The sequence below is a fragment of the Amblyomma americanum genome, chromosome 8, assembly GCF_052857255.1.
Source record: "Amblyomma americanum isolate KBUSLIRL-KWMA chromosome 8, ASM5285725v1, whole genome shotgun sequence".
NCBI classification, from domain to species: domain Eukaryota; kingdom Metazoa; phylum Arthropoda; class Arachnida; order Ixodida; family Ixodidae; genus Amblyomma; species Amblyomma americanum.
This window is the reverse complement of record NC_135504.1, coordinates 100,051,172-100,063,828: the sequence shown is the minus strand read 5'-3', so window position 1 is coordinate 100,063,828 and position 12,657 is coordinate 100,051,172. Positions and strand designations below refer to the sequence as shown.

General features: G+C 44.7%; 1 protein-coding gene across 1 annotated transcript in view; it reads right to left on the bottom strand.

Annotated features, from left to right (window-relative positions):
* LOC144102647 (sodium-coupled monocarboxylate transporter 1-like) overlaps positions 1-4,052 on the bottom strand; it is an 88,316-nt gene extending 84,264 nt beyond the window's left edge. The window contains exons 1-2 of the mRNA XM_077635863.1: positions 3,855-4,052; positions 535-798 (exon numbers count right to left, since the gene is read on the bottom strand). Of these exons, the coding sequence (XP_077491989.1) occupies positions 535-798; positions 3,855-3,965 (375 nt within the window). The 5' untranslated portion in view covers positions 3,966-4,052. The remainder of the gene's footprint in view (positions 1-534; positions 799-3,854) is intronic.
* Between the last annotated feature and the right edge of the window lie 8,605 nt (positions 4,053-12,657).

Sequence of the window (12,657 nt, the reverse complement as noted above, 5' to 3'; positions counted from 1 at the left end):
TTCCGCATTGTTTTCTTAGTGCAGTCTCAACTACTCGATGCGAGCGATGGAAAAACGATGAAAAAGATTTTGCTGCTTATCGGAAGAATGGGCCATAACCTTCAATTTTTCCATAACAGTACTTTACGATATAATAATAATAATTGGTTTTTGTTGAAAGGAAATGGCGAAGTATCTGCCTCATATATCGTTGCACACCTGAACCGCGCAGTAAGGGAAGGGATATTCGAAATTTTCGGCCAGGAATGCTGGATTTGATCCCCTGCACGTGCCAATTCCCAGTTATGAATTTCGGCGGCACCAACTCGCGTTAATTTTCTGATACACGCCGATTTCTTTCACTTGACGCTGCAGCCGCCATTTCCGTCACATTGCTGACTGTGCTTTCTTTTGACTCTTAACTAGTTTCACTACAATTCAAGTTTTCGCCCAAGTGATAAGGGCTTGCATGACACATCGGTTGCACAGATACTTTTTCTGGGATGTGAGACATAATTAAAGTCATAATTACGACCGAATTCGTCGAGTGCTCACCTGAAATATGGACACCGTCCGAAGGTCGTACAGGAGTGGCACAAGCGCCACGGATGTGACCACCATTGACAGCGGCATCGAGAAGAGGAGCCAAATTATGTGAAAGCCGTGCCCGTAGAAGTGTCCTAAGAAAGTGATCACGGACATGGCGTTCACCGCTGAGGCCAGGATGGAAACCGTGAGGGCCGATGCTGGGAGGCTGCGGCCGCCCAGGAACGCCTCCATCTCGGCATTGGCGCCTGCCGTGCTGCCGCGGGGCGCCGCCTACGATTAGGCAGTGGGCTCGTTTTGGCAGAGTGGTCTGCTCTGTGCAGGGATGCTAGAAAGTGAAGAGAACTAGCTGCATCCGCTGAGGCTTTGTTCTAACAGTAAAGGCCCGTTTAACTGTACCTGCACTATTGCGAATGCTTGCACAATTGGTTCTACACTTTTTCAAGAAATTTGCTTCGTGATCAGAAAAATTCCCGCATTGACGGGGAAGACGCCCTGGCATGGCGGGCAGCTGCCTGTAGAATCTCCAGGATGTGTAAAGCAGCTTCGCTCTTCTCAGGCCCGTCTTGAGCTTTCTATTTTATGATATAAAAGAACCACTGCTTTTTTAAAAAAAAGCGGGGCGCTTAGGTTACAGTAACAGTGGAATGCCATAGCAGTCGATTTCACATTTTTTGCAGTTTCTGTTGCCACGTCTGTGTGTGCGTCTGCTCGCGTCAAACTCTGCGATTGTCGGTCCATCAATCGCCCTAGTCGGACTGTTAGCTACAGTTGCAGGCACCCGCTATGCTGTGCCGCAAATATCACATTTCTGATGCGATAGCTCTAAAGGCCCCGCTACGGAGAAAATCCGGCGTCGGCGTTGCGAGCGAAAAATAGGGTGGCGTATGGTGGCCCAGGTGACCACCCGCCGAAGAAGCAGCCTATTTGAGCCACCAAGGTCACGTGACTTGCAGCAACCTTACAAGCTGCCCACCGGATTGTGCGCAAACTGACCATCGCGACAGGTGGCTGTTGAATTAATGATTCATCGCGACAGGTTGCTCTGGGAGAGCAACTTGGGTCACACATTAGGCCCCACCGGTGGCAGCGCCTGCCATCGAAGGGTGGTGGCGCATTCCTTAAACGCTGCACTATTGCGGAAGGAGTAGCGTCCTGACTCCCAGGAATGTATGAATGTAAATTTAAGAATGACCAATTCCGCATGTATTGTCATGAACTGATTATGGTGTCATATCCTTACGGCGGAGCTGAAGTGTCCAGTCCAAAGTTTTTCTGATTTTTGATTTCAATTCTCTATCTAGGTTGCTGTTTAGCACCTATATGATGTTCACAACCCGGTGGGCAGGTTTCCATGACGTCAGAGGTCATTTGATTAATCTAGAACAATCTTTAATTTAATTGCCATCTGCCACACTGGGAAGGTTGCTTACAAACCGGTGGCCTTGTTGCCACCTTCCCCGGTGGGCAGGTTGTGACCACGTCGCAGGGTCACTTGACCTCTTTCGACCAGTCTGGGTGGGCCGTCTGGGCAGGTTGTGATGACGTCAAAAGGTGACTTGACTTATCTCGACCGATCAGCGCATTTCGTAACAACGCAGATCGGCGGCGTACTAGTGTGACGACAGCTATACTGTTATCGTATTAAAAAAGTTTTCCCCTCTTTTTTCTTCTTTATTCACGCTCTCTCTCGATGAAGACCGTTAAATAAGTGTTGTCTCCTGTGCTTTAACTTTGTTATCAAGCGGTTCGATCAAAAGCTTTTGCATTAACCCTGGAGTTGAAAGAAAATCATAGTCGGCCTGAATGTGTCCACTGCCGGACGAACGCCTCACCCATTAACTTTGAATTAACGTTGTCCTGTGCCAACTGCGATCCCCTTTTTCTGGAAAGCTCGTAACTATTGAAGTATACGAGTGCACTAAAATCTCTATATGCGAAACGAGGGCGCCTGTTGACATCTACAGCGCGCTTAAATCGTCACCCCTTATTTGGACTCTCATTCGTAGATGTTCATTCGTGTTTGTAAATACGGGGAGGCGAGGTCCTATCTGTAGCTGCACCCACCGTATGCCTGCAAACTTAATCTCAGGCATCCACCTAACTTTCTGCCGCCCCCTACTACGCTTGCCTTCTCTTCACGTTTAAAACACAACTTCGAGCCCACGAGACACAAGTTGTGAGCACTCCACGCGCTATATAGAAGGGTTTAAGGGAAACACGCCTTTATGTCATTCTTCCAACGTGCAGCTCGACGTCCATTTGTTGTGTTTACTGAGGAGGAATCTGTTGAGTAAAATGATAAATCACTTTGATCGCTGAATACATCGTAGTGAGCCCAGATATTGTGTTTTGCTTGCAGGCAATGCGCACATTTGCCTCCGTGCTGATAGTACATGAAAAATGAAAATTTGTTTTTGAGGAAAAGAAATGACGGAGTAACTGTTTCACATATCTCGGTGGACACCCGAACCACGCCGTAAGAGAAGGGGTAAAAGAAGAGGTGAAAGAAGAAAGAGTTGCCGCAGTGGAGGGATTCAGGATAATTTCGATGACCTGGGGATGTTTAACGTGCTGCACTGACATCGCACCGCACACGGGCGCCTTTCGTGTTTCGCCCTCATCGAGACGCGGCCGCCGCGGTCGGGTTCGAATCCGGGTACTCCGGATCATCAGACAACCGCCTTACCCACTGAGCCACCGCGGCGGGTGATGGCATGTCAACATTTCTGAAATATAGACTCTTTTTTCCACGTTAAAGATCCCCAGATGGTCGAAATTATTCCAGAGGCTTCCACCACAGTACCTCTTCCTTTCTTCTCTCAGTCCCTCCTTTATCCCTTCCCTTACGGCGCGGTTCAGGTGTCCACCAAGTTGTGAGACCTATACTGCGCCATTTCTTTTCCCCAGAAGCCCAAAACCAAAATCTTTGCCTCTCTTAAATTAACCTAAATCTGAACCTCAGAAACCAAACAACTTTTAGATTGTTTTAAATTGGAAGGGCCATCTTTGATTTATTCGGGCTTCTCTTAATTCGTTTGGCTTTATGGTTCAGTTCTGTTAGATGGTTTTACTGCTGCCCTCTAAAGACTGCTAGAAAGCATTTTAATTCTTTAAAAGTGGTCATAAACGAGCGGGATCAGCCTTCTCCAAGATGTATCATCTTATAACTAAGCTTTCGGGATTCTCACTCTAATACCGGCATCTTAAAACTGCCGACCTGTCAGTAACGTTATTTCGAAGTAACGCAACCCATTGTCCCAAATGCTGAACTCTACAGTTCGTTCTGAGATGAATCGATGGTAGTCCATCCTTGTGCAGAAACGTACCTGGCACCGTTGACGGGCCACGGAGAAGTAGATGCCGACCAGGTACCCAAGGGCGGTGAGCACGCCGAACACGGCGCAGTCCGCAGCATCCAGACTCTTGGGGAGAGTCATGCCTCAGTAGTTTCTCTCCTCGCTATGAAACTACTTTCGTCTCTGTCGCCCCTCACGTTTTCTCGCGTAGGCAAGCAATGCGGGTCTGTCTTGGTGTCTACGGAAATGGATGATCGACCTTTGTACCTTTGAATCCCGTGATTGCTTTATGAAATGCAAACTTCCTTTCTACTGTTCTGACGCCACTGTCCAAGGCTCTCTCTTGTTCTTTATCCTTCTGAAGCAGACTTCCGGGGATGTTTAGTGTCCAGCTTACCCAACCTACCTACTTTCGTCGGCACAATCAGTTACTGTGTCCTGCCTGCGTCCGCCTATGTGGTTGCTGGTGGCTGTGTTTCTCTTGGTCCAATCCTCTTGCGCCAGATTTCGCCGTATTCGCGAATCACGTGTACAATTCTTCTTCAGCGAGGTGGTGTCATGATGCTGCCCAGGATGGCACAGAAGCGCAGCAAAACATCTACTCAAAGGCTACCAGTGCCCTAATAGACGTCTCGCCCATGCACACAGTCAAATGAATGCTGTCAATCTGCCTCACCACAATCAGCTTGAAATGAAGCGGCCGGTGTCCTCTCTTGCAGGTTGCACTCATTGTAGTTGGCTACGATGGTGACGTCAGCGGCCGCACAACGATCGCAGCGTCGGCTCTCCACAAGGCACTGTACCTATGCTATGGTATCGCACTGTGCTCTGTCGAGGCTGTATATAACCTTTCCCTAGGCTCTCAGTTGGTCACTTCAGAAGTGATGGCCTTAATAAGAGAGGCTCGGTGTAATTACTATCACAGCTGCAGGGAAAAAAAAGTCTGCTGTCGGCCTCACCTGCTTTCCAGCTGACTATTTCCTCCCGAATACTGACGGGAAGAAGAAAGAAACAGTGCAACGCTGTATTCGCTTACACACAGGTGCGCGTGAGACAGCATGGTAAGTTGGGGCTGGTCGTGTCATGTTTGTTTCTCTTTTGTCCCCATTCTTCGCGCCGTTTTCTTTGTGATTCATGAACCAACTATCAGAAACTAGTGTTCTCCTTTTTTAGTTGAACTGCCTTTGTATTAAACATGGCCGCAGTTAGGAGTGCTACTCGCTTTCAGTGCGCGTTTTGTGCGATATCGGACTTTAGAACTAGTAATTATAATTTATGCTGGAGCAACCCCATAATGAAAACTACGCAAATGAAAGTTGGCACAAATAATGCGCAGAAATAGCAGATACAAACGCGGCTTAATATTTTGGCATCAAAAGCTTAGAATTAATTTTAGTCTACACCTTTACACGACTGTACCTTTTTCTCTGAAATTATTCTTCGCAACGCGCTCAAATTCCCAGTACGGAAAGGCACATTTCTGTTACGGACCTGGAATTGTAATTGTAGCCAACAGAAAGTACTGCGTTATCTAGAAAATTTTCTTTCATTTCAATAACGAATTCAGTAGATTCTATTATAAACATTGTTTTTAGCTTTCTGTCGACTTGGTATATACTCTATTTCCTTCCTATTCATATTCCTTTTGTCTGTTCATAGTCTATATACTGTTTATAGGTAACAGTCTACTAAAAGTGCGCGGCCTTAAATCTATAGGTTCTCTACAGATTGTCCATTAGGCTTGCATTGCCTATAGACTGGAATATAGAATTAGCCTATAAAAAGCCATATGCGTTAGTAACAAAAGTGTATGGGCAGTCTGTAGACTACCTAAAGAAATTTTTGTAAGGGTTAGAACAATAGGAGAAGAAAAAGTTTTATTCTAGACTCTCATTCCTAGTTCGTGGTCTTTAATATAAATGACTTTTCTGGCTGCTAATTTCAGGGGTGCGTGAAAATCCGTCTCATAGAAAAAGTACGAATTTGTAAACGAAATAATAAACATATAAAAATCGCGCACATGTTTCTGACAAATTTTACGCTTTTTTTCAAATAGTGCTTCTGTGGATTAGTACCAGTTTAGTCTACCTAACATTCGTCAAAACTTTCCATGGTGAAAAAAGCTGTATGATTCAATAACCTAATACGGTTTGTCATACAAACGTCGTTCATTTTTTGCTAAATCATACATTTGTCAAGGAAATGTACAATATCTTAAAAATTGTATAATATTTGCATGCCCTACAATCCTGGACAAAATCATTTTTGAGTGGGAAACTGTTCATGAACGCAACTTTTTCATACAATGTGAGATTTCACTATAGCAGTCGATATATCCGCAGATAACCCGACAGCAGTCTTGCAATTTTTTCTATTAACATTTTTCCAATCGTCAAAACCGTTCCCTATTGGTTTTCTACGGCTTACTTAATTGTTTGATGCATTCCATCGAAATTCTTTAAAAGAAAGGCATTGCTACTTATGAGAAGAATGGACCATCACCTTCAGTATTTCCATAACTGTATCTTACAATTTTCAAATCTTCAAACTTTTTGCCCGAGAATGCTGGACATGTGACGAAGCCTGTATCAGGTTATTTCAACATATAATTTTCTTGGAAGGACTACTGCATCGCATTTTATTATTACTTCTTTAAGTCCCACCCTAACCTAAACCTGGCACTACTTTGCTGGGTATTACCCGTGGCTTGCAACACCTGCAGACGTCCTCCACCGACATCTGCGCCCACCACCGGAGGCCAAGGAGCGTGTAATGCGTGACTTCAGATGACTTTGGATATGCAGAGTCAAAGAGGGGAGATTGTAAAATTAGGTCTGCGCACAAGCACGTACACGCACGACCACACGCCAGTGCCGCTTCATGCATCTCCATAGCGGCAGCGATGCTCAAATATCGCCTGCAGTTCACTCCTACGGCGACTAGCGCTGCGTACCAAAAACCATTAAGCTCGCACCACCTGTTTGGTCCCAGTTCGGTTCACGATTACTTAACAGCGTCAACATCCGTACTCTTCGCATAGTGCATGCTCTAAAGAAAAGCTGGAATGGTTTTTGATAATTCTATGTTGTTCAAGAATTTTAATGTATGTAGCTTCTAGGTACATAATGCAAAGTAGTTTTGTGCTAGCATTTTATAATGGTGACGTAATCACCGATTAAAATCGCGACGATGTTCAGGCGTCTCCTCACTGGGTTTGAGAAGTGTGCGGAAACTTGTGATCACGTAATTGTTGTCGAAATTTGAGATGCCCGTTGCCTTCGCCCATATACTGCCGTGCGTTGTACAGTGCCGCCAACAAACAGTGCTTTGTTGCCTTTGGCTTCGATGGCGTTGGTTTTCTTCCTTGAAACAGCAGTTTCTTCACCGAAACGTAACGCTGAAACGTAGCGCCACCGCACGTGATATCATCATTGTGACCTCTTCATCTTGCTGTGCACTGCAGAGAAGCCTTAACACCGACGCGGCTTTATTTGTCGATTACGTCCGTGTTTAAAATGCTAGCACAAATAAAAAGTTTCCAAGGTTTATCTGCAGGTTTCACACATTCAATACCTTTAATCTCGTCGAATTCTAAAACCTCTACAGTTACCGTCTAATCGCCTAGCTGTAGCGCATTCTTGCCGTTTCCGGTGCCTGAGGCAGGTGGTCGCTCATTAAGAAAAAAATTACTTTCTGCCTGTCTATACTCTTTCCCTCCGTCATCGCTTTGTGTTCTAGCTTTTCTTACGAGAATGCTTTTGCTCAGCTGATTGGCGAGCCTGCTAAACGAAGCCCCAGTATCCGTGCTAAAGACGCAGTACTGCAATTGCAGAGCTGTACCAGAAACTGGGTCACGTGCGAATACATAGAATTGGGCGTAACTTCTTAGGTATTATCTGTCACCACTAAGGCGACAGCGTCAGGTTAATTGTGCTGTTCAGGCGCACAATCAGAAACACGCCTCGAGGTGGTCGCATAATTTCCTATGCGTCGCAGCTCAGTTGCCACCGAAACATGTCTGCGAGGAAGAAAGTGCCCTGTTGTAGCATTTGTGAGTTTTCACAATGGCGCCGCTTTGCTGGCAATCACGATTGCTTATTTTATTAATCGCTGCTTGTGATAAATGTGTTTAGGCTGGCTGGTAATTGTTGTACATGTCTAGCTAGCACTGCATGACAAAAATTACCGCCGGTCTAGCAATGCATGAACAAAGACGTAAGCCGTAACCACATTTTCAAACTTTTGGAGGGTTACACGCCCGTGCATGACAGAGCAGTTGGGTGCCTGTCTTGTCGCGATGAAACCGCGCTAATTTCATCTCATTATCTCCACGCAACAAGTGCACTTCTACTAGATACAACCCTTTGGACTGAAGGCACAAACGACTATGGTTGACATGGAAGCGTTGTGTTTTAACAAAAAAAAAGTGTTTTAATTTTACTTGTTCGAGAGAAACGGCTTAAAATGCTGGAAAGAACGGCAGGGGCAAGACTGCGGTTGCTGCCGCAATGGCTGGATTGCAATCCTGGTGCTAAGTACATGTTTACCCCACGTAGAGAGCAATACGCAGTTAGACAGGAAACCTTTTTTTTCTTCTTCCCATGGCTCCAAACTGAAAGTGCAGTCCATATATAATTACTGTTTGAGAAACAGGAAGAGGAAGTGCTTCACATCGGACAGTTCGAGCCCTGAGAGCCTCCGCCAGCTAATGTTAAACACGAGCATTGACTCCTTGAATTGACAAATTCTCCTCGATCATCGTGACCATCATCATCATCAGCCTGACTGCACCCACTGCAGGCGAAAGGCCTCTCCCATGTCTCTCCAATTAACCCTTTTCTTTGCTAGCTACGCCCACCCTATGCCTGCAAACTTCCTATCTCATCTACCCACCGAACCTGCCGCCCCTGCTATGCTTGCCTTTTCTTGGAATCCACTCCGTTACCCTTAAACACCAGCGGTTATCTTGCCTTCGCATTACATGCTCTGCCCAAGCCCATTTCTTCCTCTTGATTTCGACTAGGATGTCATTAACCCGCGTTTGTTCCCTCACCCACTCTACCAGCTTCCGGCCTCTAAACGTTACACCTATCATTTCTCTTTTCGCAGCTGGCTGCGTTGTCCTGAACTTAAGCTGAATCTTTTTCGTTAGCCTCCACGTTTCTGCCGCATAGGTGAGTGCCGGAGGTACGGCTGGGCAACTATCGCAAGTGGACACTTGATAATCGCTTTATCGAGAACTTTTGCCACTTTTTTTAGCAAGGCTTGTCTACACTCCTTCTAACTTCCCTTCATATCTTTCCCCTCTTCCTTTCTCATTATGCCTCACGGGAAACATCTGGAATAAAAAAAAGATCATTTTCAGAATACCAGGAGTTCAGTACGAGCGAATATTGGATCATATCTTTATCGGGCGTTGTTGAACAATTGCGCTGGCGCTCTTAAGCGACCCGCCATTGTACGCGGGCTGTAGCTGCGACCGTAGATACCTGACTAGACACCATGCTGCTTATTATTTCTCCTCTTTAGCAAGCACATGGGTGTTATAGAATGTAACGTGCTGCCCTCGTCACAAAAACGAAGTGAGTTACGCGGTACGAGGTGAATTTGGACAGGAAACTACATCTCTTATTTTAAATGATTAGATTAAAAAATAAGCGATGGCATATATTCACGTGTCGGTGGCTAAATCCGAGCAGGGCGGGCGGGATTAATTTGCGAGCAGGTCTACGTGGCACCGGGAACATCTGTCAAGCAGGCGACTGATGTGGTTGCCACGTGAATACCAGCCTAGGGAACGGTTTCAGAGTTGTGTGTGACTTTGGTTGATTTCAACAGGAAACAGGACTCTCTTAGTCAGTGTATGAAAGAAAAGTTTGACTTTAATTTAGCTTCAGACCCTCACGTCCTGACTACACAATGAGGAACTACTACAGAGCTTCTATACTACAGAGCCTCTACCAAATCGAAATAGTGTATCGACAAAACTGAGACCGCTGCATGCAACTTCACAGATCATCGGGAAGTCGTCGTCTGTGTTAAGCAAACTGAATAAAAGATGTGTATTCCAAATGTCTCTCATTGACAAACATAGTGACCACAACAAGCTCAGCCAGGGAAACGTGCCTCTCGCTACCTATACCCTAGCATAGACGAGCTAAGCCACTGCCAATTTTTTTACTGGGCGCTTTTGTCCAGGTCGTCGGCCGCTTCACTGCCACCGAGATGGTGCAGGGCTGCCAGGGATTCGATCAGGAGGACAGCTTCCGCCAAGTACAATTGTTACGCTATAAGATCGGCCGCCTGGCATAGACCATTGAGCTCGGTCGTCCTAGAAGAGGCCACGAAAGCCGGCTGGTAGTGGGGCGACCTCATAATATCTTGCAATGAATGGCTGATAAACTCTTGGATTTCATTTCCTGATGAGTGGAGAGAGGGGACAAATTTTTTTGTAAAGAAAAATTATTTCGCAATACAAAAAATGTTTGGACATGAAGAGCTGAACTGCTGTGCTTACGCCCGCTCTCGTTTTTGCCAGCTTTGGTTACGAACAACAAAATACATCAGAAGAATACGTCTAAAATTGTATGTCCAAATCTATGATGGCCATATATAGTACGCATATTTATTCCTGATAGATAGATAGAACTTTTATTCATGTCAATTGCCAGACAACATAAATCAGGCCTACCAAAGCCTCAAAGGGCTTGAGTGGCAGCGCCTGGCAGACAGCGAACGTTGGCAAAACAAAGGAAAATAGAGACGTTGCAATGAACTTTGCAAAAAAGAAAAAGGTCACCAAACATAGTGAAACAAATATATAACTATTACAACATCAAGAGAGATTACAGTAATTTGAAATTAATACAGTAAATAGATGAAATAACTACGGGGCAGGAAGCAGCGCGGAGACATACCGCAAAGTTTTTTTCAGGGTGTATTTAGTTTTCATGCGGAGTACAGTAGGTGGCAAGCTATTGAAACAGGCAGGTACATAGTAATGGCGTGTGCGCTTTCCGTACCGGGTTGAGGAGCGAGGAATGCAATAGCGGTATTTTGGTCTTAAATCCCGAGCAGGAACATATGGAACGGTGAACTGACTGTACCAGAAGTGTTTTAGCACAATAGCTTCTGTTAATAAAGAGTTAAAACTTGGAAGCTTTAGTCTTCTAAAAATATCAATGTCATTACCAATGAACAGGTCGTAAGCAATATTCTTTAGAAGCAAACGCAAAAGCGAATTCACCCTGTGTTGCCAGCGAACCGTGCAATGACCATAAACAGTAATTCTGTACCTAAGTACACTATAGGCTAGAGCATGTGCAACACATTTACGGACAGAAAAAGGCATAAAATATCTGATGTTATACAGGACACACGATACAGCACGAAGCCTTTGGCAAACAAAAGAAAGGTGCGAGTTCCAAGAGAGATCGCTGTCGAAGATCAGGCCAAGATATTTGACCGAATGCGCATATTTTACTGGTACACAGTTGCAATTAAAACAAGAGGAAGTATGCAAATAAACAGGGTCAGTCAATTCAACTTGTTTTAATGGGTTATGAAAACAGATCAGTTTTGTTTTAGAAGTATTAACATAAATAAGATTAAACTTAAACCAGTCCATGACTTTAATAGCTGCTATCTGTAGTGCTGTAACAGCATCAGTGTATTTCTTTGCACATGCAACAATAACAGTGTCATCAGCATACTGAAACAGCAAAGGTGGCACACTGGTAGCCAGGTCGTTAACGTATAGATTGAATAATAAAGGACTCAATATAGAACCCTGCGGGACTCCAGAGGTAATTGCTGTGAAATCGCTATGGAATCTTGAAATCGACACATATTGGCGCCTATCTTGTAAAAAGTTAGTAAGCAGTTCTAAGAACGAACCTCGAAATCCCAGCGCAGAAAGTTTATCAAGCAAAAGAACGTGGCAGATGCTATCAAAAGCCTTGCTTACGTCCAGAAAAAGAGAACATGCGACTTGATTCTTATCAAAAGCTGAATTTAGCACGTCAGAGAATTCTTCAAGAAGAACCGTTGTTCCTTTTCCTGCTATAAAGCCGTACTGACAAGGTGATAGAACACTGTGCGTATTCAAAAAATTCGTCATGGTGAGTAATAGATGCTTCTCAAAAATTTGGCCAATGCATGGTAGAATAGAGATAGGTCGGTAATTACTCATAATGTTTCTGGAGCCACCCTTGTACAAAGGTATAACTTTAGCAGTTTTCATTGAAGCAGGTTTTATACCAGTAGAAATGATAGTGTTAAGGATAACTAATAGAACACCTTTAATCACTTCAAAGTTTCTGCACAATTCAGAAATCGTGAGGCCGTCATGACCAGGAGATTTGCTACGTTCAAGACTGAAAAGTATACACCTTAAATCACTTTCAGTAAAATCAGGAAGGAAAGCAGATTCCATCACACTGAGAGGCATAGGACAGTCGGTAGGAGGGGTTCGAGATGCACCAGAGACCAGAGAAAAAAAAATTGTTGAAGTCATTCGCAATGCTCTGTCCATCTTTATGAAAATGCGAGATGAAATATGTATCATTGTAGATAGCAGCGCTCCCTCCTTTCAGACTATTCACCAATGACCATGTTTTCTTGCTGTTAAAACGTGCGTCATTAAACCGAGACCTAAAGTGGTTGCGCTTGGCCAGACGGATCATGGCATTGACACGGTTTCGTTCACGTTTAAACTGCAGTCGTGGCTGAGAACAGTTTGGGGCACGTCTTGATCGAGCCCAGAGCAGATCATTCTCTTTAATGGCTTCCAGTATTGCGGAAGACATCCACTTATTGTCTAAATTTCGTTGTT